Source organism: Gracilinanus agilis, chromosome 6 (genome assembly GCF_016433145.1).
Source record: "Gracilinanus agilis isolate LMUSP501 chromosome 6, AgileGrace, whole genome shotgun sequence".
NCBI lineage: Eukaryota > Metazoa > Chordata > Mammalia > Didelphimorphia > Didelphidae > Gracilinanus > Gracilinanus agilis.
In genome coordinates, this window is record NC_058135.1 from 201,217,943 (window position 1) to 201,245,672 (window position 27,730).

Below are 27,730 nucleotides of genomic sequence, written 5' to 3' on the forward strand. Positions count from 1 at the left end.
AAGACTGGATTTGAGTAAAGAGGACAGTGGTCACTGACTATGCTACTTACTGTGTAGCCCTGGGCAATTTCTTTCCTTATCTATAAAATGAGGAGGTTGGACTGGATGTCCTGTGATTCCTTTAATCTCTAAGTCTGTGAGCCTACAAATGTCAATCAAGCAATCAACAAGCATTTTATTAAGTGTTCACTATGTGCCAGGTGCTATGCTTACATGATGGGGGGATTCAAAAACAAAAATGAAGCAGTTTCTATCCCAAAGACCTTATATTCTTAGGAGAGTTATGGACTTACAAAAGAATACACAACACACATACAGGATAAATACAAGTTAGTTTAGAGAAAAGGTTAGAAATAAAGAGGATGAGGAAAAGCTGCATGTAAAAGGTGGGCAATAAATCTTGAGATATGTCTTTAAAGGGAAGTTGAAGGAACCCATTCCAGGCAGAGAGCATGGCTAGTATGAAGGCACAGAAGAGAATAACAGATTATCCTTGCTGCTTTCAATTGCTAAATGCTGGCAGAAAAATGTAAATGACCCACTCATTTTTTTCAGTAAGTATCAATTCTAAAGTTTGCTCAGGATGCTCTTAACCTCAGAGCCTCAAACAAGACTCTGGCTCCACATGGCCAGTTATAAAAGGTAAAATCTTTGTTCATTAAATGATAGATATCTTGACCTGAATGCCTCTGGAGAAGGGCTGTTGCCACTCTGACCCTTCACTGACCCTCTTCCTCAGAGCTGAGGGTGCAGCCACAGACAGAACCCATGTAGTGATAACAACATTCTAGGGGGATGGATGACTGCAACAAGAGGGTTGCCAAGAGCTTTACTATTCTGCTCCCAGAGCTGCTGACCAACTAGACCTTGCAGAAGGTAAGAGCTGGAAGAAACTGGAATGTGGTCAAGTTCAGCCATTTGCATCTGGCAGGGCGAGGTCAATGACTTGTCCAGAATCTCAAATGGCAAATGCCAGGGGACACTGGGATCCGGGCCTTCCGACTCAATCTTTCCTAACCATGCTGCTTCCTTACTCAGTGCTTCAAGAAAAATCAAACAGTTTTCACTAATCAGTTTTGCAGCCTTTATTACTTCCCTGAAAAGAGGGTAGGAAAATTTAGCTAGTGTTAACCACTGGGCTGAAGTACCGAGTACTCTGAACACTGAGTGATGAGGGTATATAAAGGGTACATGCCCCCAAAGATATGTAGGAAGCATATTAAATATGTAGTATTTACATATATGTATAGTAAATACAGTATCAAATATTCAAAAGCTGTTTTTTCCTTCATTCCTGATCTAATTTTTTCCATCTATAATTAGCATGTTAGCTACAGAAATTCTTTTGTGTCTATTCTATACATACTTACTTTGTATATACCTGTCTGTATTCATGTCATTTTTGCCCAGTTAATAAGATCCTCAAGGTTAGTGTCTAACACAGTAACTCACATATAGTAAATGCCTCCAGAATGAATGACCACACAGTATAACTCTATGATAGAGCTATTCATGAGTCAACCTAAATTCTCTTGAAATTCCCTTTGGGCAAAAATAGGAATAAGAATAAAATGTTTCACCTCCTGTACTCTTTCTTTTTCAAACCCTTACCTTCTATATGCAATACTGCGTATTGATTCCAAGGCAGAAAAGGGGTAAAGGCTAGGAAATGACTTGACCAGGGTCATTCAGTGAAGATGTTATCTGAGGCCAGGTTTGTATCCAGAACCTCCCATCTCTAGGCCTGGCACTCAATTCCCTGAGTCACCTAACTGCCCCCATGCCTCCTGAACTTATCAGAATTAAATCATTAATTTAAATAAATATCAGTTAACAAATATCTAAGTCCTTTCTAAGTGTTCAACTTTGTACTAGATTTGAAGGAAATATAAGACATTTGATATAATCACTGACCCTCAAGAGTTTATAATCTTTCTATAGAAGATGAGACTAATGCGTGCATGCACGCACATTTATGAACAATAAGGTGATCAGAAACATTTTCGAAGCAATTTAAATACCTAAGAATCTGGAAAATTGTCAAGTGACATATGAAAGCAAGAGGAAGTAAAATAAAGAAATCCCTAAGTTGAATTCATTCCTCTGAAAATAAGAAAACAAAAATATTGCAAGCAAATATCACTATTTGGTTTAAATGATAATCTTCAATGCAGATCAGAATAAGTATAATAGATGCTCAGAATCCACATGTAAATGCAAATAAAGCCTAGCAATCCATTCTAAGACTCACATTGTTCCTTACCTCACTGTCTAAAAAACTAGCCAGAAGTTTCAGGATATTCTTAGCAGTGGCAGTCTCTTCCTCCACAGCCTTTATGTGGTCAGGATCACCACCATCTTCAGTTATCTCTGCTTCTCCACTGTTGAGGTCCTTGTCTTTTTTGGATTTAAATGGATCAGTCCCAAACAACAATAGCTGGTCAAAAACTGCCTTGAGAGCACTTATTTTTATTGTGACATCATCAATTTGCAAAACCTAAGTCAAAGCAAGGAAAGAAGAGCATACTTTTGTCAAAGAACACTGATGATTTTGAAATTCTCACTTCACCAAAAAAAGATGCTATTAGAGTATTTCAAAAAAGAGATGCATCCTGAAAACTCAATTCAAACAAAAATCAATTAAGTAATTATGTGCAGCAGTATGCTAGGCAAGAGGATTTAAAAAAAAACACACATCTACATTTTTATCTTTGTAGAGAACTCAAAGTGAGTTCCTGGTAGGAAGGTTGGATGGGTATGGGCTAGGAGTAATGCAGTACACAAGAATACAAGTAATTATGATACAACATAGGATGTAATCCACTCTAGAAAAACTTGAAGGGAGAGAAAGGACTTCAAGTTGGAGTGGTGAGAATGCAAAGATAAGGAGGGGAATTTCACAGAGGAGGTGGTGTCTAAGGTAGGCTTTGAAGAAACAAAAGGCTTCAACAGGCAGTGATAAGTAGATATTCCAGGAAAAGGAAAAAGACTGTACTAAAGAATGGAGCTAAGAAATAATAAAACAGTAGCAGGTAGAAGTTCACTTTGACTAGACTACAGAGCACATGAAAAGAAGGAATGTAAACTTAGGCTGAAAAGGGTAAAGTAGAACCACAAAGCCTTAAATATACCAAGCTAAGGAGTTTGCATTAATATGTATTGAAAGTGGGGTCAGTTGGGTGGCTCAGTGAATTGAGAGCCAGGCCCAAAGACGGGAGGTCCTGGGTTCAAATCTGAACCCAGACACTTCCTAGCTGTGTGACCCTAGGCAAGTCACTTAACTCCCATTGCCTAGCCTTTACCACTCTTCTGCCTTAGAACCAATACCCAGTATTGATTCTAAGACAGAAGGTAAGGTTTTTTGTTTTTTTTTATATGTATTGGAAGCTTTTGAGCAGAGAATTAACGTGGTCAGCCCTAAGGATGAAAGACAATTTAACTATAAAATAATCATGGTGCCTGTATAAAAGTTGGATTTAAGAAGGGAGACACAGTAGTCAGGAGATTGTAACAGGTAAGAAGTGATGATCATATGAACCAGGGTGCTTATTTTTTTTAAAGTAATAAAAGAAAAACTGAAGGAGGTCAAGATTGTTTTGTGTTGGAAAAAATGGCCCAAAGAAAAATAAATAAATAAAAGAAACCATGGTCTTATAGGTCAGTAATTCTTCTTTTTTATGAGAATTTTCCCAGCAGATAGTAAGGTCTTCCATATAGTTCTATTTGCAGATGGGATCCTGCTTTCTGAATCAAGTTTCAGGATACTGTAGATTTTTCTGAAAATGATATAATACCACAATCTCCAAAGAATCAAAATAGCAAATAACCTGAATGGCAATGAAACGATGCAAGGTGGCTTTAAGTAAGCTACATGTTTATTATCAACACTAACTTCCATGCAAGAAGCAATAGAAATATCAGAAATGTATATGAAAAAGAGGTCAATCTGTCACGTATTCAAAGCATGGAATATGAAACAAACACGCCCAAGCACTTTACTACTACCCACAGAATGTTAATAGACTTAGTGAAGCAGGACTAAAGTGCATGTTGGGTAGAACCCCTATGGAAAATGTATAGAATTTATAAGGTCAAGAAATGCGAAGGATGAGAAAAGTCAGGAATTGTCTCAATCTGTAACATTGCAGAAAATATCCATATCAGTGAGAATAGAGGTCCAGTGGATTACTAAAGTATGACTAACAGGAAGACAAGAAGGGTACCTGTTAAGAGCCACTGACAATGAAAACTATGAAAAAGTATTTATGAAATAATAAAAAATGAAATAGGAAAACATAACTCACTTTACATAAATCTGATTTGTCTACATGTTTAAGACTATACATTCTTCTGTAACTTTCTGAAGGCAAGAAGTAGAAAAGATCAACTATATCCTAGTACATATAATTCTGATAACATAAATAACTCCAAATGCTAAGCACAATACAACTTCATTAAATTTATCCCCTTTAACTGTCTTATCATCTATTGGCAAGTAACTGTTCTAGATAATGGTTACTCATGTCACTAAAGTGAACCAATAATCATCTAACAAGTGTGGGTTTATATTTGTGAAATCAATTTTGGCTACCACAATCTGGGAAAGACACAGTGTGGATGGTTTTTAATCCTAAAAAGCATAGATGCCCACCATTCCAATGCAACTATTGGGGGTGGTAGGTAGAAAATAATTCTACATGAATAGACGTTGAACTAAAGAATATCTACTTAGTATGAATAGGACAGAAACACGTTTGTATTCCAACAGAATATAAATAAAATCTTGTTACCTGTAATAATAACGCAAAATGTTTACTGGCAAAATCTTGGTTCTGCAGACCACAACAACCTAAGCATAACACAGCCATATTTCTCACTGCAGGATGAATACTTGTTATTCCAGGAAGAATCTAAAACAAAGCATTGGAAATTAAAACAAATAAGATGAATGTAATAAACCTTCAACTTGTACAATACTCATTTGAAAATGTATATAAGATTATCATTCCACATATAAACTCATTACTAAAACAATAATCAAACTGATCTAAATTACGATAATACCTTACTGCTAAAACAATAATTTAATTTTAATAAAACTAAATACAAGGAATCTAAGATGAGCTCAAGAGAGGAGACCACTAAGAACAACAATAACAACAAAAAAGAAAACAACCACAAACTCAAAAAAGATTAAAACTTTGGAACTGACCGAGAACAATTCTGAGGGATTTGTGGAAAAGAACGCTACCCACATTCAGGGGAAACACAGAAGAAAAGCAACTACTTGAACACATGGGTTGATGCGGACATGATTGGGGATATAGACTCGAAACTACCACACCAATGCAACTATCAACAATTTGGAAATAGGTTTTGATCAATGACACATGTTAAAACCAGTGGAAATACGCACGGGCTATGGAGGGGGGGGGAGCCCGGGGGAAGGGTGAATCCACTTCTTCCCTACTATAAAAATTCATCTTGCTATTCAAAATTATTAAAACTCTAAGTAAAATTAAACTGTATTGGTATCGATTCCTATTAGAATCTCTTGACCACAGATTAAAATTATAGTTGCCTATTGGTCAATATTCTATCATAGAAATCAAAGGCAAATGGGGAACTTTTTGTCATGTCATTTTATGGACAGTTTTTTGATTACTGATTTTGATCAATCAAGCCTCAGACTTGGGGAAAAAAAAAAAAAGAAAAACCAAAGGATGCTTTATTATCATCCAAATCAGATATGTTTAGGAACTATATTTCTTCCATTCACGTCATATTTCCAACCAAATACTATTCTTTACTTTGAATTAAAACAAGTTGGAAGAATTTTTTTCAACAGCCTGGACAACTTTAAGACCTCAAATAAGTAATAGGAAAAAAAAAAGATCAGTGTCTCCCATGTTGGTCCTAACTGTCCCATAGACTTGAGATCATCTTTAAAAGTATATGTGCTGCCAAAGTGAGCACAGATCATCTTTAAAAGGCAGGAGTTCTTAACCTGGAGTTCATGAACTTGTCTTTCTTTTTTGCTTAAATGTTTTGATAACTGTATTTTAATATAACTGGTTTCTTTACAATTCAATGTATTTTATTGTATGCACTATTATTCAGAACAATCCATAGGCTTCAGATTGCCAAGGGGGTTCATGACACAAAGGTTAAGGAATGATCACTCTATAATTAGGTACTGTGTTTATTTCAAAAACAAATCTTCTTTGAATAGGACCCAAGATTAAATTAGTTATCAAATCCATAATGTAGTAAAGTTCTATTGCATTGTCCTCCCTGATCTGTTTTTAATATCTTTGGCTCTTAATATGTGTGGCTAAATATATTTTACATTCACTTCTAACTTAATACGCATTCCCTTTCCCCAAATCACTCATTTTCATAGTGTAAATTTTACCAAGGACACATTTAACACGCAAAAACAAATTAATGTCTCTCATACTTGTTGATACTAAATGGCATACTATTGAAAAAGGATAGAAGAGGAAGGGAGAATATTAAAAGAAAGCCTTAAAGCCACTGCTAACTTACCAAAGAGTCAATAATAACATTCATGCTTGCACTTATGCCCGTAGAAATAGAGATCTGTTTCAGAAGTTCATAGCATAAAATTAGACATTTCTGTATTGTTTCAGGATCATTCTGAAATCAAAGGAAGTCAAAATATTCAGAATAAGTGGGAGTATATCACATTAGGTGTATGAGGTTATAAAAGAAGTCATCTACATCTAGCTATAGAGTGTTCAAAGTGAAGAGGTAAATTCAATGCTGATAACCAATGAATTTGCAATGGACTTTTTCAAAAAAATCTATTTAGTGGCAACAGCATTTTGCCCTATTAATGACTAATCTAATACATCTTAAAAAGTAGTTGAACCAGGGTAAAACCAAGATGACAGAGTAAAGAAAGCACTCAGCTGAGTTCTTCCAATATTGCCCTGCAAACAACTTTAAAATAATACCTCAAATCAAATTCTGGATTGACAAAATCAACAAAAAGGTGATGATGAGACACTCTTCTAGCCAAAGAAAGAAAAAGAAAAGAAGGAAGAAAGGAAGGAAAGGTGGAAGGAAAGGGAAGAATGGAAGGGAAGAAAGAAAAGAAGAAAGGAAGAAAGGAAGAAGGAAGGAAGAAACCTTAGAGAATAAACAAAACAAAACAAAACAAAACAAAACAAAACAAAACAAAACAAAAAAACCCTAGCTGAAACAATTAGCAACTTCAGCAAAGTTGCAGAATTTTTAAAAACTCACATATATCATCAACACTTCTATAAACTACCAACAAAACTGAGCAGGAAGAGATTCTGTTTAGAATAATGGCAGATAATCTAAAATACTCAGTAATCTATTTGTCAAGAAAAACCCAGGGACCTTATGAACAAAATCACAAAAGTCTTCACAGAAAAAAAAAAGCCATTTCTAAACAACTAGAGAAATCCAATTATTTTAATGAACAACTATTATTGCTCATGAATAAGGCTAGTCAATATGATAAAAATGACAATTTTACCTAAATTAATTAACTTATTCAGTGCCATACCAATCAAATTACAGAAGAATTATTTCATAGAGCTAGGGGAAAGAAAGGAACAAAATTCATCTGTAAGAACAAAAGGTCAAGAACATCAAGGGAATCAATAAAAAAAAATATTAAGAAAGGCAACTTAACAGTTACAGACTTCAAAATATTACAAAGTGACAATCACCAAAACATTCTTGTACTGACTAAGAAACAGGATGGTTGATCAATGGAATTGATTAAGTACACAAAACACTAGTAAATAACCATGATAATCTAGTGTTTGATAAACTCAAAGATCCAAGTTTTTCAAGTAAAGCTCAATATTTGATAAAAAATTGCTGGGCAAGAAGGAAAGCAGTTAGGGAGAAACTAGGCACAGACCAACATCTTATACATACTAAGCTACGGTCAAAATAGGTGTATCATTTTGATTACGTAAAATTAAAAAGGTTTTGTACCAAAAAAAGAATACAGCCAAAATTAGAAGGAAAACAGGAAACAAGAAAAAAAAATTTTACTGCAAGTTTCTCTGATAAAGGCCTCATCTCTCAGATATATAGGGAACTGAGTCAAATTTATAAAATAAGAGTTGATAAATGGTCAAAGGATATAAACAGGAAGTTTTCAGAAGAAATCAAAGCTATCAATAGTCATGAAAAAACGCTCTAAATCAGGGGTTGGCAATGTATGGCTCTTGAGCCATATCTGGCTCTTTTGAGGACCAGATATGGCTCTTTCTGCAGGAGCCATAAAGTCCATTTTTTTTCAGGCACTGTTACAGGAGCGCGCACTGTGAGCACTGTACGGCTCTCACGAAATTACATTTTAAAAAATGTGGCGTTTATGGCTCTCACGGCCGAAAAGGTTGCCAACCCCTGCTCTAAATCATTATTTATTAGAGAAATGCAAATTAAAACAACTCTGAGATGCCATCTTACATTTATCAGACTGGCTAACGAGACAGAAAATGGTAAGAACAAATGCTGGAGGGGATGTGGAATAACTGGGACAATAGTACACTGTTGGTAGAGTTGGAAACTAGTTCAAATACTCTAGAGAATGATTTGGAACTATGCCCAAAAAGTTATAAAACTGCAACTCTTTATAACCCAGAAATATCACTAGAAGGTCTGTATTGCAAAGAGATTAAAGAAAAGGAGAAAAGACAAATTTATACACAAATATTTTAGTAGCTCTTTGTGTGGTGGCAAGGATTAGGAATTGAGGAGAGGCTCATCAATTGGCAAATGGCTGAACAGGTTTTGATACATGATTGTGATGGAATACTATTGTACTATAAGAAATGACAAATAGGATGATTTCAGAAAAACCTGGTAAGACATCTGAACTCACACAAAGTGAAACAAACAGAATAAGGGCAAGATTATACACAGTAATGGTAATATTTTAAGGAAGATTAACTGTGAAAGACTTTAGCTACTCTGATCAAAACAACTTAAGGCAGTTCCAAAGGACTCATGGTGAAAAAGCTATCCACCTCTAGAGAGAAAACCAATGAAATAGTGTAGCTTGAAGCATATTTTTTTACTTTTTTTAAAAATTTTGTTTGAGTTTTCTTTTTGCAACATAGTTAATATGGAAATGTTTTGCATGATTACCCATGAATAACAGATATCAAATTGTTTGCCTTCTCAAGGTCAGCGGAGAGGTGAGAGGAAGACAGAATCTGAAGCTCAATATTTTTAAAAATGATAGTTAAAAATTTTTTATGAGTAATTGGAAAATATTTAGCAAAACAAATGATAATTAAGTTTAAAAAAGTAGCTAAACACCAAAATTAAAGCTGAAAATGAGGGGGGGAAAGGCCTCTTTTAATAATGTGATAAATAAATGGATGCTATACTGGGTACTTATCTAGTTAATGCACTTCACAAACAAACAAGACTCAAATATACTTGAAGCAAGCTTATCCTATGAACATCGTTTATATCTGTCAATTAGCAAAATGGACATGAACTAATAAAGACTATCATAGCTAAATCACTGTTAAAGAGAAAAGGAGATTCTGTTCATGAGAAGGTAGATACCAATCTTTTCCCAATTATAACCAACAGTTGATAACATTTAAAAATTACATCTTTTTCAGCAAGAATTTTAAAAATTGATTTTAAGTATATCATACACTGATACCTTAAGTCTTTTTCAATCTAAAGAAAATGAAGGTCAATAAAATCCTGTGAAAATCAAATTCTAGAACATTTATTAAAAATGGACAAGCAAGCACTTAAAATTTAATCTCAAAGTAAACCTGACATAAAACAACTCAAATAAAATAACTTCTGATTCATCTAGAATTTACAAAAATACTCAAGTATTTGTAAGTCTTTGGTAAAAGAACAGATTTTCAAAACAATGGTACTAAAACACTGAAAGATCCTCTGGAATCAAAGAGAGAATAAATTATATTAATTAGTTTTAGTGTTAAATGGCATAAAGAAACCAGTATAGAATCTTATATAAAGTGTTTTGTTCAAATATGCTTAACATTTTCAGAAAAACAAGTCTTATTTATGGCCAAGTCACACTGTTTTTCAAACTCTGCAAGTTCAAAGGACAATTTGCAAGGCTTCTGGTTTCAATTAAGGAAAATGAAGATTTAGTTAAGGTGATTAACAATAGTTGAAGTTTAGTATGAGAACAGGTACCAGTCTGTACCTTCTCTGTGTGAACTTCCGTAATTTCAAGTTGCTCTGTTTCTTTTATTAGGTCTATTTTAGCATCTTCTAGTTCTTTTATTTTCTCTTTTAATATGGATGCATGATTAAAGTCCTGTAGGGTAATGCATTCCTCCAAAGCTTCCTTGGCTTCGATAAGCTTCACCTTTACTTCTGCCAGCTAAGGAAAGATATAAAGATTTGGAAAAATAACAACTTCATTATATTTGTTATTAAAACTTTAGTAAAATCTGTAGACAATATAATATACCTAAGAGTATACTTACCAAAACAAATTCAGAAACTATGCGAACACAATTATGAAACACTTTTCACACAAATAAAATCAGGCAAACAAATGGAAAAACATCATTAACTGCTCATGGGTAGGCTACGCCAATCCATTAAAAATGACAATCCTACCTAAGTTATGTGTTCAGTGCCATGGCAATAAAACTACCCCAAACTTATTCCCTATAACTAGAAAAAATAATTTTTTAAAATTCATCTGAAAAACCAAAAGGTCAAGAATTAATTAATTAAAAGGTCAGGGGCTTAATTTTAAAAATATAAAGGAAGGAGACCTAGGCATAACAGATCTCAAAGTATATTATAAAGTGATAATTATCATACAAACTGGTACTGGCTAAGAAATAAAGTAGTAGATCAGTGGAATAGGTTAGGAAATCAAAAGATAGTAGTTAATGGCCACAGTAATCTAGTGTTCAATAAACCCAAAGATCCAAGCTATTGGGGGTAGAACTCACTATTTGACAAAATCTGTTGAGAAAACTAAAAAACTATATGGCAGAAATTAGATATAGACCAACATCTCACACCATACACCAAGATAAAGTCAAAATGGATATTTGATCTAGAAATAAAGGGTGACACTATAAATAAATTAGGGAATGTGGAAAAGTTTATCTATTAGATTTATAGATAAAGGAAGAATTTATGACTCCTTCACTCTTTATCCAACCTTGCTGAGAGACACCCTTTCAGTCAAAACTTATAGTTATAGGAAAGGACAGAAACAGAGAAATAGAAATAGAAACAGAAGGAGAAGAGGTGGGGGGAGAAGCTTAGAAGTGAGAACCATTGGGTTTCCCACCTAAGTGATGGACCTCATAGGAACAGAGAAGAGGGCACCCCAAAATCCCTCTGCCCTTCATCCCTTTCCCCATTCCCTGAATTGTGAATAAAAGCCATTCATCAGTCAGATAGCGTTCCAGAATGCCTGAGAGACTATGAGGGAGAGGGGAACCACAGCTTGGTCTGGCTGCCTCCATCTTGAAGCTGGACCACCCGCTGTGAATTTAACTGATCGGGGGGAAGAGGGGAGGTTTGTGTGAACCCCATCCTTATTCAGGATCGAATTGGGGTACCACATACCTCATCTTATAGGGAAGCATTGCCCCCAATTCCTCTGGGGAGGTACGACCATCCAGGTCACCCAATTTCGGGGTGACACCCCCTTAATATCTCCCAGTGTATATTTGGCCCCAGGGGAGAGCTAGAAGAGAGATTCACCACATAGATTCATTCTCTCTCTCTCTCTCTCTCTCTCTCTCTCTCTCTCTCTCTCTCTCTCCCTTCTATCAAACATTGGTTATTGGCTCTCTTTATTATTACACAGGTCAGAGTGTATCATCCTTCATTTTATTTCCTTAATGAGTTTTTGATTGTATATGTGATATGTGTCTACAGTAATGACATGGGGAATATGGAAATTTGTATTACTTGAAATCACTAGTATAAGCTATATCAGACTATATACTACCTCAGGGAAGGATAGAAAGAAGGGAGGGAGAAAGTCTGAATCCCAAAAATATCAGAAAATAATTGTCAAAAATTGTTTCTACAAGGACTTGAAAAAATTTATTTAAAAAAAACTTTAGTAAACTGACATTTATAGGCTTAATATGTTAAATAATTTAATGGCAAAATTCTATAACAATGACATCAAGCAGAAAGACAGCAATTTTTGGAAAGAAAAAAGGTATGAACCAGTTTTAAAGACTCGCAATCAGAACAAGCTTCTGATACTCTTGAGTATAATCAATAAATGTGAATTTTTAAAGCATGCTTTAATTTTTCCATCTTCCTTCAAAGCACCTTTTTTCACCACATTTAGAATAAAAATCAAAAGTTAAAAAACTCTATTGACCATCACCATTTATTTTACTTAGATAGGAAGGGACTTACTCTGAGCTCTTTTTTTCTTGTTTCAGCAGAATCTTCAGACACATCAGCAGGGACCATGGGTTCCCGGATCTCTGAAATGATTTCTGTAACCTCATATGAACAAAGAAATTGAGTTGGTTATTTTCTCTGAATATTCTCCTATCTTCTTCCAATGTTCTCTCTTTAGTTCTGTTCCTTCTTCCTTCTCTCTTAATGTTCTCATTGACTCAATGGTTTCAATGAATACTTCTATGCAAATTACTTCAAAATTTATAAACCTACTCCCAATCTCTTCCCAGAACACTTGGCTGAGTATCACATTTGGAGGTATTATAAGAACCTACAAATTAGTACTATAGATTCAAATAATTTATTTCTGTTGATAGTACTCTCATTCTCCAAGTCACCCAGGCTGATAAGTTGAGTCATTTCTGATTCTTCCTCATTCTGCACAACCACTTACCTGCTATGCTCTATAGACTATACAGTAGCAATGAATCCTCCCTTCCTTTCCACTTCTATCACAATCAGCCTAGTTTAGCCCACAATCTTATTTCATCTAGACTGCTGAACCCTGGCTTCTCATCAAATTCCTCCTTTAACACACCCTAACTGCTGCCAGAGTCGTTTTCCTAAAATACTGCTCTGTTCATATTACTTTCCTACATTAAAAAAACAAAACAACAAATTATTTAGTAAATATCTACCATTGCTAGGTCCTATATTCATTAGATCTATCTTCCCTAAAAGGGATCTCTGTGATCCTGTAATCCAAGGCTTTATAGCAGCTTGCTCCAACTTCCCTTTATCACCTTACCTTAGGCTTAACATGTTCCAGCTAAACTGGACTACTCACTATACCCCATTTTTATCTTGATTCATCCTCTTGCTTCCATGCCTTTATCATGCTCTCTCTCTCTTTTTTAAAACTCTTACCTTCTGTCTTAGAACTGATACTAAGTATTGGTTCCAAGGAAGAAGAGCACTAAGGGTTACACTACTGGGGTTAAGGGATTTGCCCAGGGTCACACTGCTAGGAAGTGTCTGAGGCCAGACCATGCCATCTCTTGATTGGAATGACTATGGAAGGAAGGCTCACAGACTTACTCAAGATGAGGGAAAAGAAGAGATGTGGAAATAGTACTATTCTTTTTTATTTTACAAAATGATCTAAACATTTTCAGAAAGAAATATAATCTTTTGAACTGAGGAAGCACATTTATTTGCATAATGTAAAGAAAAATCAAATGAGATCATTTTCTGTAATGCCTCATGATTAATTCTAAATCTGTTTTGATTAAGCAAAAAGCAATGTAGTTAGATTTGGAGCTACCATCTTATAAATAGTCATTTGGAAAATATGATGGAAAATGTACAGATTTATTTGATAAAAATCAATGAGGCCATGTTTATCAGACTAAAAGATAAAATTCAAAACATAAGAAATCTATCTAATAGATAATGCAAAAAAAGTCTAGCAATGGCTCTTGGTAGACTTCAGGTTGCCAAAGATAATTGCCCCTGTAGCAAATGGTACACACAACATTATAAGTCATTTCTAATTTCACCAGGCTTACTTAATTCTCGGTGGGTATTTTTTTAAAGGTACTATACATTATATACATACCTTTCAAATAAAAGGTTTTTTCCTAATTCATGTAAAGTGTATAAAAATGGAGGAAATGTTTGTTTCCCAAGCAATAATACTATGAAGACATTTAAAAAAAATTATTATTAAAATAATCTTTACCCCTCTATGAATTTCCTCATGTACTAAATAACGGGGTAGGATAAGGTAACCTAAATCTATGACATGGTGATATATCCAATTTCTTCCTCAAATTCCTCATGATCCTTAGCCTAGGCCTAACTTTCACAGCTGTCAGCATTCTCACTTGTGACATGGCTATTTCCATAAATATACCTTCTCACTTGGAATTGTATTTATCTTTGTGTCCTAGTGCCAACCATATTACTCTGTACACAGTAGTTATTTTGTAAAGATTTGTTGTGCGGAAGTACAGAAAACTGCTACACGAAAAAATCCTATCCAGACTCTAAAGAAAAATAAGAGAAGGGAGCAGCTGGGTAGCTCAGTGAATTGAGAATCAGGCCTAGAGACGGGAGGTCCTAGGTTCAAATCCGGCCTCAGACACTTCCCAGCTGTGTGACCCTGGGCAAGTCACTTGACTCCCATTGCCCACCCTTACCAGTCTTCCACCTATGGGCCAATACACAGAAGTTAAAGGTTTTAAAAAAAAAAAAAAGAAAAAAAAATGAGAGAAACATTGGTATTGAAAACTACATGGGTGGGAGTTAATGAGAAAGAGTTACCTAATATAATGTCTCAAAAATTCTTTGTGTAACAAACGTGTGTATACAGAGATAATTTGAAAAAGGCTTTTTTTTCATAGTTAATGCTTCAAGAGATTAAACACTGTAAAGCTAAATTTTGCTTATTTTCTACATCATCTTCTTGTCCTTAATTCACCCAAATTTCACCTCCTATTACTTATATGAAGAACAGAGATGAAAACGTACTTTCATATTGCTTTACAAAACAAAATATAAGAAGCAAAAGCAGTGACTATTCTCCTTTTTTCAATCACTCAAGCAACATTTATTAAGCAATTACTATGTTCCAGGATACACATGGCAAAAGGAAAAAAAAAAGCCTTCAAAGAGCTTAAAATCTAATAGTGGAGACAACATGCAAACAAATATCTACAAATCTACAAAGCAAGTTATCTAAAGGATAAATAGGAAATAATAAGAGAGAAAGGGCACTGAAATTAAGAGAGGTTAAGGAAGGATTCCCAAAAAAGGTAGGATTTTAGTTAAAGGAAGCTAAGAAGGTCAGTAGTCTAAACAGAGGGCATGGGAGGCAGCCAGAGAAATTGCCAAGAGCTGAAAATAAAAACAGCTGAGCAGCCTCACCTTGAAGGGTCTATAGATTAGGAAGCTCACTTGCCACTTGCTCCTAAATCTACAAAAGAATGTTTTGAATGGACTGACAATGACTATGTGCCAATGCTTCACAAAATAAAAATAAGTAGGCATTATCATAAAAAAAACATGCAATCTAGCTGAAGAAACAAAAGTAATTCACATATCTACAATACCTAGGACTTAGCCACTAAATCATGCAATCTGTGATTTTGTCAAATGGCAGGCAGGGCAAGATTTAGTTGATAAGTTCTAGGGAGTTACCTGAAGAACACACACAAAGTTGTGTCTTGCCCCCAGGTCACTGAAGTAGTGTCAAAGGCAGCTCAAAGGTTCAATACTCTACCCATTATACTACATTGCCTCTCATATATATTTATAAATACCTCCCACAGAAGGAAAATTGCTTACAATCTGTGTCTTCTTAATATCATCATTAAGGATTTGAAGCAGTCTCTCAACCAGGGAAGAAACCAAGGAAATTGAGAGAGTTGGTAGAGTAAGAATCTCTTGCAGGACAACCAATAATTGCTTTCTGCATTAAAAAAAATTGTTAACTTGATTAGGACAAACAATATGAATATACTTATTTTGTAAAGTGTCATTTCTTCTCTTAATTACATTCATTTGTATTCTCTGGCAGACCATACCAGTACAGACTCAAAAATCTATGTAAAGACACAGAGTTATAATCAAACTTATATCTAATGTAAAATAATTTTTAATGGGGCTCTATTTGTTTATATTAAGTCACTAGTATAGAATATCAGACAAAACCCTATAATTAAATCACTCTTTATAAAATATTACTAGAAGTCACTGGAATAATTTTTTAAAAGATGCAAGTATTAAAATGAGAAGTCAACTATTGTTGAATAAGAATGTCATCAATAAAAACAATTACTTACAGTAGTTTTTTAACCAGATAGATCATAATTTTCATGTCTACAAAGTTAAATCTGAAACAAATATACTATCCTCTCAGGAGGTTTCACTTAATTAATTTTCAAAAAATGTAGTTTGTTTGGGAAGTTCTGTTGTTTCTTAGAAAAATCTGTTTCAAAGCAAACTGAATAAAAAATAAAGTTAATTCAATGATAAAATAGGAAAATATATTTCCCTTTCAGAGATGGGGTAAGTAACAAGAAACCTCAAAATAAATATGAATGATATATATTCAGACTTACCTTCCTCCCTCTTCATTGGTATCCAAGGACTTGATAATTAGAATTAGTTGTTGACCTATAAACTCTTTTGTCATCAGATTTTCAATATAGGCAAAATCTCCTTTTTTTTCTTCAGTCACAACTGGAATGCTCTGAATATAACTAAATTAAAAAGAATTGGTAAAAGTAGAATATCTTTTAAAATCAAGAGACAAAATCTTTTTTAAACCACTAATAGGCCATGAAAAAGGCCAGCCTCCTTTTTAACTTAGTAGTAGAGAACTTATGTTAGATAAATCCATAATCAAGCCATTTATTGGAAAGACTATTATCATTATGAGATTTTACAAAATAATGATTCAAGAATTAGGATAAATTTAATTTGAGAAGTATAGTTTAAAAAGTGATTGTTTTCAATTTCAAAATGAGAAAATAGCAGAAAAAGATATATTCTGGTGTCATGGTTGGAATAACAGACTTGTCAAGATGATCTGAATTCAAATCTCATTTCAGATTCTTAGCAGATATATGACCCTGAACAAGTCCCCTAACCTCTCCCAGCCTCAGTTTCCTCATCTGCAAAGTGAGGACAACAGCTCCCATTTCATAGGGTTACTGAGAAAATCAAATGAGATCATACCATGAAGTAAACAGCACAAATCCTCAATTCAGGTGCCTGAGGCAGTCATGATCACAGAGCTAATCATTTGGCTTTTGAGATAAATATAAGGAACAAGAAGAATTTCTTACAAGAGTTAGGTACTTTCTGAAATAACTTTATTTTTAGGGGTTTAAAGGAATCAGTGCCTTTAAAAATAATTTTTAAAACCTTTCAAATACTACTGAATAAGTTAAAAGAAACTTATTTTTTAAAACTTATTTATTAATTGTTTGAGACTTTCCAACCAATTTCTATTTTCCTTAGACGAACTACTTTAAACATTGTTATTTTACATACAAGTACTTGGGGGGAAAAAAGCTACACCACTACTAATCAATGCCTATTTCTAGAGGCTTCTTCAAGCAACATTCTTTCCACCAAGAAATCTTTCTATGGAGTGGTAAAGGTCATTCCTTTATAATATACATAAGTATATTGATGCACTTGTGTGTATAAATTCAGGAACCATAAAATAAAGTATTTTCTTTTCTTTTCTTTTTAAAAAACTTACCTTCCATCTTGGAATCAATAGTATGTATTGGTTCTAAGGCAGAAGAGTGGTAAGGACAAGGCAATGGAGGTTAAGCAATTTGCCTAGAATCACACAGCTAGGAAGTGTCTGAGGCCAAATTTGAACCTAGGACCTCCCATCTCTGGGCCTGGCTCTCAGTCAACTGAGCCACCCAGCTGCTGTGATACTGGAAATTTGGGGTTCTTTGAACTGATTTTGAGGTCCCTGGTCTAAACTTCCCATGGACATTTAGGACTCTTTCAAAACTACATTTCCCATAATTCCTCTTGTGGGCAGGTGGGCAGGAAGTGTGATTACATAGACAGAGGTATAAGACTTGGGATGTGATTGGGACAGGCACTCTTTCCTAGAAAGCAGCCAGAGGGTAAGCATGGCGGACATTTGAATTAGATCTTAGCAGGCACGTGGTTTTCTTAATCGTCAATATGGATTATAATAAACCCTTGATATTTTACTACATACCCTTCTATATCAATTTTATTTGTAATACTGCCCCCAAATCAAGTATTTTCAATCATCTTTTAAGACATCTTTTACTTATGACAGAGAATGCTATCACCTCCAGAGAAAGAACTGTAGGAGTCAGATGGATGGAGATGAAAGCATACTATATTTCACATAAGTGCATTTATGGTTTTATTTTGGGGGTCTTCATTATATATGCATGTGCTCTTACAACAATGACCAATGTGGAAGTGTGTTTTGCACGATAATAAAATTTTTTAAAAAGACATATTTTAAGACATCTAGTTTGTTGGAACATCTTCAAAAACATGCTTCCCAAATATGATGGACTTTCTTTTTCAGAAATCTGGAAACTACCTTAACTATATTTATATCCTGTAAAAATTGATATTTCCTATGATAGATATAAGACAGCATAAATAAGAAGAGTAAAAGACTCAGGAGTTAGAAGATTTGGGTTTAGGTCCAGCATTGGCATTTATTATTAGCTGTACAACCTTAAGGAATTCACTTAGCTTATCTGAATCTCAGTTTACATATGTCAAAATGGACATAATGATTTTCCCTAACTTATATGCGGTGGAAAAGATTAAATGAGTCAAAACATACAAAGTGCTTTATAATCATATAGCATTAAATCAATTGTATCATCTTAATTACCCATTTATAATATTTGCAACTTGCCTCAATTATTTCATTTGATCCTGAGGTAAGGCAATGTAGGAGATGCAGTGGGAAAAGAATAACAGCCACAGAAGCCATCTAGTCCAACTCAGAGCTCTGAATTTGGAACCAGTAAGTCCTACATTTAAAAACTGTATTCTCCACAGTTAGCAGTGTGATAACAGATGGGCAAAGGGACATTCTTGAGCCTTAGCTTCCTCATTGCTAACATGGAGATGACAATAATACTGGCAGTGTCCTAGAGCTGATCCAAGACTCAAAAGAGATGTTAAGTGTTTTGCCCACCTTGACATTTTAAGTAAACTTCAGCTGTTTTCACTTTAAAGTTTGCAGAAGGCTTTATTTTACATCCATTACTGAGCCCAGGTCTTCCGAGTACAATACTCTATCCACTGTGCCCCTGAGTAGTCGTGATGCTTTCCACTACAAGTTTCTCCAAATACAAATACTCAACACTCTCAAATGAATAGTCTCCTGTTTCTTCAAAGTCTATTAGTGACTCAGTTTTAATTTTATTCCTAGAATCAATTTTTTTTGATGCTAGAAGAAAAAAGAAAGAACTTTTACCTCAATAGATATTCTGCATAGATAGCAGCTTCTGGCAAAATTTGCTCTAAGAAAGCTTCCCCTTCATCTCCTTTAGATTTCAAATATTCACAAAGAACTCTCCAGTACAAAGCAATTTCGGGGGTGAGTGTTTCCACAGGGATCAATTTCCTTGATTTAAAAAAAAGGTAATTAACTTACAGTTCAAACATAAAAAAACCTAAAAATATACATACTTTAAACAGGATGGAAAAAAATTTTAAGGCTTCTATAATTTTTGTTTTAACCATAAGTTCATTTTAATTTTTCCCCCTTTCCCATCCCCACTCCCCAAAAAGGAATAGATAAATTTAAGGATAAAAAAAGCAACATGGTCAAACATACAGTACTAGAACTAGTTGCTGGCAAGGACAAAACCAAAGAAATAAAAAGAAGAAAAGAAAGTGAATAGACTATGACAGGCATCTAATACAAGTTTTATGTAAGAAAGAACAAAGAAGATAAAAAGGACAGATACATGATTATAGTATGACAAAGACAAAGCAAACTAGAAGTATTACATAGATCTCAAATACAGATAGAAAATAAAATTAACCGCAGTAATCTGCCAAGTCATGGTCATCTGGCCACATCAGAAAAAGCCCATAGGTAGGTCTATCAAGGAAAGTCATTTCTTATTAAATGTATATCCTCCTATCCACAAGCTCATGGCACCCACTTTTCTGGGGAAGGTAGGGAAGATGGAAAGTAAGAGAAAAAGAGACTAAGCCTCCATTTACCTGCCATCACTGTTTTTACAGACTTCCGTCAGTTCACTAAGAGGAATCATGGCAAACAAGGCCTTCAGGATTGAGTCTGCCACCCCAGGGCAGTTTTCTACATCCAGTCGATGAAGAAACTGTAGGATATCTCCTTCAGTGAAATGTAACCAAGACTGAAGAAGTTTCTTCTGCATAACTTCTTTCACAGCCTCTGTTCATATAGACATTTTAAAATACCACATAAGCAATCTCCATCTAGTTTTCATTGACTATATTTTGAATCAAGGTTAGTGTAGTGAATTCATTATCATAGAAAAGACTTCAGAAATTACCTATGATGATCCCATCATTTTGCAAATAAGGGAAATGGAGCCCAGAAGTAAAATACCTTTCCCAAGATAACAGGATTAAATACTAGACCTCAAGATTAGTTCTTATGATATTTATAACAAAAATGAATGAAAACCAAGAAAACAAATCAACAAAAAAGACAATCAAAAAACTACCTAATAAAGGAACCAGCATTCTCCAGGTTTCTATTCTTAGAATTTTTTTAATATACTCTATTCCTTAGCAATTTTATTTACTCCTACGGCTTCACTCTTCATTTCTACATCAATGACCCCTAACTCAGTATCTGTAGCCCTGAATGTCTTTCCTAAACTCTAGACCTGCATTTTCAGCTGTTTGCTGAGCACTTCCACTCCAGTGTCATGTAAAATTAAGTGTATCTAAAAAGCTCATCTTCTTCCTCATCTATCATTAACCTTCCCCTCCACTGAATCACCTATTTCTTCACAATGGTATCATTCTCATTATAATAGGCTCAAAACTAAAAAGTATTCTTACCTCCACCTTTGAATTCTTTACTCTCTTCAAGATTGAACCTGGGTGCTACTTCATATTCAAAACCTTTCCTAATCCTTTTGGTTACTGGTGCTTTTTCCCTTTTTCTGTATCTGCTTATCTCCATATGTTATAGCTCCAAACCTCAATGGAATTTAAGCTACTTGAGGAGAGGAATGATTTTATTTTCATTTTCATATCACTGGTGCCTGGCACGCACTAAGTGTTTAACAAACATTTATTGAACTGAATCCCAACAATGACTATGTAAATAGGGCAGAAACAAGTATTGTGTACATTTAACAGATGAAGAAACTGAGGCTCAGGAACTTTAAGTGATTTGCCCAAAGTCACACTAAAAGAAGCTAGCTTAAATCTAGTTTTCAGGCCAAATCCACTAATCTTTTTTTTTAAACATTAGGAAAACTATAAAAATATGATTACCAACAAAAAAAATTTCATGTGATTATATCAATAGAAGCAGAAAAGTTTTTACAAAATATAACATTATTCATGGATTTTAACAAATACACATGAAAACATAGGAATAAAATGACTTTTTCTTAAAGAGTAGCTATCCCAAACCAAAAACTAGTCTTTTTATAATGGAAAAACACTAGAGGCCTTTCAAAGTGTGTAAATGGAATTAGCTCGAGCCCATTAATAGTCAAAAAATCTACTCAACCTAGGTGTGCTAATGATGTCACCCTAACCTCCCTTAGTGGGGAGGGGAGACGAGTTACCCACACGTGACAATAAGTATCAAATCAAGAATAAGGGACTGCCCTTTGGGCAGTCCAAATCAGTGTAGAAACTGCCATTTGTCCATTTGAATTAGAGGTGGACCACAGGAAGTGATGAAAGACACTATCTCTTTAAGTAAGTTAGTGAACTTTCTGTGGGGGCAGTTGCCTCCTCGAACTGGGAGCAGAAGCATCTCCTGAGACCACAGACAGCTTACACTCTATACTGTCACGTGGGTAAGTTAGGATGACTTCCTTGGCCTAGCTGGGCCAATTCTAACTCTGCCTATCTGGCTGTTGGGCCTTGTGGCTTACAGCTTCATTTATTAAGCTTTATAACCTTCTTCTCTCTCCGTCCAGGCCTTTGGCCTGGACTAGCCTCTCCCTTTCTCTTTATTCCTACTTTTACCTACCGATTGTAAATAAACTCCTCAACCTGATGCTGACTTGGGTCGGATTTAATTACGGAATCAACCTGAATTGTTGATTCCTGGTGGCCACACATTCTAATATATATCTATAAATACCTAAATTTCCCTTTTTACAAAAGGTAAAGCAAAATGACCTTTGTTACAAACTATTATTTTATATAGTTCTAGAAATACTAGCAAGGATAAGAAAAATAAATTGAATAACAAAATTATCACTATCTGCATATGATATAATTTACTTAGGGAATTCTGGTGATTCAACAACAACAATTTAAAAAACCAATACAAAATGATAACATAAAAATGTTTAGCATTTATATACTGCTGAGAAAACCTAGCAGGAGCTATAAGGATGGACTTACAATTTACATAAGCAGAGCACTGAATGAATTATTGAATTATATTAATGACAAACTCTCAAGAGTTAAAAGTAGCAACAGGTTAATTACTATCTGGGATTTAATTTTGAACCAGGAAAAGATGACCGGTAAAATATAATAGATGCAATTCAAACTCTAAGAAAGAGTCATTATATTAACTTGTAATCTGTTAATAGCTAAGAAAGAGAATGTTGGGTATATTCAGACATATGACCTAACTTTAGAAAACAAATTTTTGGAAAATTCAGGGAATAGCAGGTATAAATGGCTGCCAAAATTCCCAAGGACTCATGCTGAAAAATGCCATCCACCTCCAAAGAAAGAACTGATAGTCTGACTGCAAATTGAAACATACTATATTTCATTTGATATTTCTTGACTTTTTTGTTTTGTTCAAATTCTCTTCTATAAAAGGACAAATATGGAAAAATGTTTTACATTATTACATGTAAAATCTAAATCATATTGCTTGCCATGGGATTTGCCTTGAATTTTTTAAAAAAAGGTTTAAAATTGCTTTTACATATAATTGAGGAAAAAAAATCAAAATTATTAAAAAAAAATAACAAAATAAATGACTGTCAAGTACCTTTGTCATGAAAGAGAATAGAAGACAAGAAATAAGAAAGATAGAGAATAGTAGTTTAATACTGTTTTTTGCAGGAGAGAAGACATGAGCATATTTATAGGCCCAAGGAAGAAGCCAGCATAGAGGGAGATTATGTAAAATTATTTTATTTTATTTTTTTTTTTTAATTTTTATTTTAAACCCTTAACTTCTGTGTATTGACTTTATAGGTGGAAGATTGGTAAGGGTAGGCAATGGGGGTCAAGTGACTTGCCCAGGGTCACACAGCTGGGAAGTGGCTGAGGCCGGATTTGAACCTAGGACCTCCCGTCTCTAGGCCTGGCTCTCAATCCACTGAGCTACCCAGCTGCCCCCAAATTATTTTATTTTTAATAGATCTTTATTGATATTTTCTTTTTAGATCACCAAGATTTCCCCTTGTATTCTTCCTCCTTCCCCTCTAAAAGAACTAGTCCTTATAACAAAAGTATTCTTTTATTTAAATAAAAAGAAAAAAATTCAGCAAGATAGTTTTTTGAGATCATGCTTTTCTTTGTAAGATTACATTCATTTCTAATGCTTTGGGGTTATTGCTCTGTTTACTTTATTGTATGTATATTGTTTTCTTGGCTCTACAGGTTTCACTTTGCATCAAAGTTCATATAGTCTGTTTTCTTCATCACAATTGTCAATTCTTAAAGCAAGTAATAAACATTCCTATACTATATTTTGTTAAAGTCATTCCCCCATCAATAAACACCCACTTTGATTCCAGATATTTGCTACCCAAAAAATGTTGCTAATTTTTTTTTTATATATGGAGCTCTCTTTGTCAATAACTTCCTTTGGGGATTTGTAAATGACTAACAATGAAATCTCTCAGTCAAAGGGTGTAGAGATTTTGGCTACTTTTATTTGGGATAATTCCAAATTACTTTCCAGAACAATTTTAACTGATGCACAGATCCTGTAACAATGCATTTGTGTGTCTGTTAATCTATTTTCTATGAATTGGCTTCTTAATTTCTCAGTCACTTAAAAACTCTAGAGCTATTTTCTCACAGCCAAACTTCTAAATTAATTTAAGGACAAAATGATAATTTGATTTTTGAAAAATATAAACATTTGCATGGCAACTGGCCAGATTAGAAAATCACTATCAATCTATAGGGAAGGAAATACCACTGTGAAAAACAAAATTCTCTAATATAAATCTCTTTTAATAACCAGTAAAATGTAGCAGTACCAGAACTTAAAACTTAAAAGCAGTAATCATCAAAACAATCTGGTATTGACTAAGAAATACAAGTGTAGATCAATGGAAAAGATTAGGGGTAAATGACCTCAGCAATCTAGTGCTTGATAAATCCAAAGATCCTGGCTTTTGGGATAGGACCTCACTATTTGACAAAAACAGTTGGGAAAACTGGAAAACAGTAAGAGCACCTTAGGTCATAAGCAATTTGAAATATGAGCAGTCACAATTGAGATTTTTTACTTTATGTCACAAGCAGATATTTGAATCAGAGCTTCTACCCATGGGAGGAGCCCAAGGTGGATGAGGTAATCAATACAAGGGAGATTAAGGAAATGTTGAGGATTTGGGGAAAAAATGAAACAATTTATTGAAAAGACACACCCAGAAAAAGCTGCAACTAAGTAGTATGTTAGAGAAACAAGTGTAATGACACTTGTTCCACACATTATTGAAATGTTCTGAAAGGGAGGAAGAAACAAACTTCCTTGGAAAGGTTCTTGTTGAAACGGCCTCTAAGTGAAAGCAAGAAAAGTGTGCCAAAGGAGCCAAAATTAATGAAGAAAATGATGATAATTAAGTAAAGTAAAAAAAAGAGCAAATTGGGCTTAGCAATAAAGTTATATGTCACATGTGTAAGGTCAATTTTGCATTTAAATGTAGCATTACATGTGTAGAGAGTAAGTTATGTTATATGATAACGCATGAAATAAAAACTTTCTCTGCCAGTATCTTTGTCTGAACTTGAAAGTAAATAACATTTCATAAACAAGTTTATTTCTTTACATTTTTCTTATTATCAATAGGTATATTTATTTGTTATTTATAAAGTAGATTTTTGTATTTAAAAGCATATAAAACAAAAAATTCATGTGGTTTTTGGGAGCCAGAACGGATTATGTATTTTCATTCATTTAAGTGGGGAAATTCAATTTGACACAAGAGTAAATTGAGTTACAAGCCTGGCCATGGAACGAATTAAACTCATGTGTCAAGGTACCACTATATTACAAAAATTAGTTTTAGATCAGTATCTCACACCCTATACCAAGATATGGTCAAAATGGGTAAATGATTTAAACATGAAGAGTGATCTTGTAAGTAAGTTAGGGGAACACAGAATAGTTTACCTGTTATATCTATGGAAAAGGGAAGAATTTATGACCAAACAACAGAGAGAGAACATTACAAGATATAAAATGAATAATTTTGATTATACTAAATTAAAAAGGTTTTCTACAAACAAAACCAATGCAACCAAGATTAGAAGGGAAACAACAAATTGGGGAAAAACATTTATAATAAATTTCTCAGTTAAAGGTCTCATTTCTCAAATATATTAAGAACAAAGTCAAATTTATAAGAATTCAAGTCATTCCCCAACTGATAAATGGTCAAAGGATATGAATAGGCAGTTTTGAGGTAAAGAAATCAAAGCTATCAATAATCATATGAAAAAATATTCTGAATCCCTCTTGATTAGAGAAATGCAAATTAAAACAACTCTGAGGTACCACCTCATATCTATCAGATTAGTCAATATGAGAGTAAAGGAAGATTATAAATGCTGGAGGGGATGTGGCAAAATTGGGACACTAATGCACAGCTGGTGGAGTTGTGAAGTGATCCAACCATTCTGAAGGGCAATTTGGAATTATGCCCAAAGGCATATAAAAGAATGCATACCTTTTGATCCAGTAATACTACTAGGTCCGTATCTCAGAGATTTTTAAAAATGGGAAAGGATCTGTTTGTACAAAAACATTTATATTTATAGCTGCACTTTTTGTGGTGGCAAAAAATTGGAATGAGGGCATGTCCCTCAATTGGGGAATGGCTGAACAAACTGGTCTTTGATGGTGATGGAATACTATTGTGCTATAAGGAATGATGAACAGGAGGATTTCAGAAAGAACTGGAAAGACCTATATGAACCGATGCAGAATGAAATAAGCAGAACCAAGAGAATATTATACACAATAACTGAAACATTGTAGAATGACCAAATCTGATAAGACTTTTACTAACAACAATATGATGATCCAGGACAATTCTGAGGGACTTATGAAGAAGAATGCTATCCACCTCTAGAGGAAGAACTGTTGAAGTAGAAAGACAGATGAAAACATATGATTTATCTCGTTTATTTGGGTATATGTTTTGGGTTTTGGTTTTATAAGATTATTCACTTACAAAAATGAATAATATGGAAATGTGTTTTGCATAATAACACATGTATAACCAAGATTGAATTGCTTATTAATTCTAGGATGGGGAAGGGAAGAAGAGAGGGAGACAAATATGATCATATAACTTCAGAAAACTTATGTGGAAAGTTATTAAAATTAAAAATTAAATTAAAAATTAAAAACAAAAGAAGAGAGGGGGAAAAAGCTAGAAAGAGCTCAGTATTATTTGAAGATTTTGATTTTGTCAGCAAAAACTAAGCAAACAGTTTCCTAACACAGGCAACCCCAAGAATATAAACATGAAAGGTAGTCTCCAGTAATGTGATTCAATGTTTTGGCCTTGGGTCTGTTATGTTCAACAAATGGATTAATTATTTAGCTGAAAACAAAGATTTCACACTTTTTAAATTTGTAGATGATATGAAGAAGCAAAATATAACTAATACATTGAATGTATGGCTTGGTGTCAAAAAATTCCTCAAAAGACTAAATTGATGATCTAATAAAATGAAATGGAATAAATGTAAAATCTGAAATCTGATTTTTTCTTAGAAATCAGTTGAAGAAAAGAATATATGAAAGCATGACTATGCAACAGTATATAAAAATTACCTACAATCATAAAAAAGATAAAATGCTATTATATAATAATGTCTTTCAACCTTTCACAAATTTTGCTTAATCTTTAAAATACTTTTAAGTTGAAAAGAAAATACATTACTTATCCTTCTCCTTTTACTATTTGGAACTTCCCTAAAGGTTTCTAATAAAAGTATAGTAATCTCCTGACTGCAAAAAAAGAAAATAATTTTGAATTGCAAAGTGAAGTGGAGAAGCAAAAGGCTAAATCTCCATGCTAAGAATATGATAAGTATATACATTTTAAATTTTACCCTTGACTTTAGGGTTTTTAAGAAGACTATGAAAATGAAATTAAATAATAGATAAGAAATCAAAATATTCGTTAAGTAACATTAATAGAAATGTTCATGTTAAACTGAGTAAAAAATACTAGCCATCTTCTTTCCTTCACTCTCTGGTTTTCAAGAAAAGGTTTTGTATTTGAACCACTTGAACCAATTTCAACATCTCTAAGAGGTTTGAGTTTAAAACAGAAATTGGATTACAGATGTATGGAAACATAGGTAATAT

At 33.9% G+C, this 27,730-nt stretch overlaps 1 protein-coding gene across 1 annotated transcript in view; it reads right to left on the bottom strand.

Moving 5' to 3' along the window:
- Positions 1–27,730, bottom strand: part of NCAPG (non-SMC condensin I complex subunit G) — a 58,270-nt gene that overhangs the window by 14,451 nt on the left and 16,089 nt on the right. The window contains exons 6-14 of the mRNA XM_044681181.1: positions 20,185–20,377; positions 19,427–19,576; positions 16,539–16,679; positions 15,763–15,886; positions 12,427–12,516; positions 10,220–10,399; positions 6,550–6,660; positions 4,791–4,910; positions 2,264–2,497 (exon numbers count right to left, since the gene is read on the bottom strand). Of these exons, the coding sequence (XP_044537116.1) occupies positions 2,264–2,497; positions 4,791–4,910; positions 6,550–6,660; positions 10,220–10,399; positions 12,427–12,516; positions 15,763–15,886; positions 16,539–16,679; positions 19,427–19,576; positions 20,185–20,377 (1,343 nt within the window). The remainder of the gene's footprint in view (positions 1–2,263; positions 2,498–4,790; positions 4,911–6,549; positions 6,661–10,219; positions 10,400–12,426; positions 12,517–15,762; positions 15,887–16,538; positions 16,680–19,426; positions 19,577–20,184; positions 20,378–27,730) is intronic.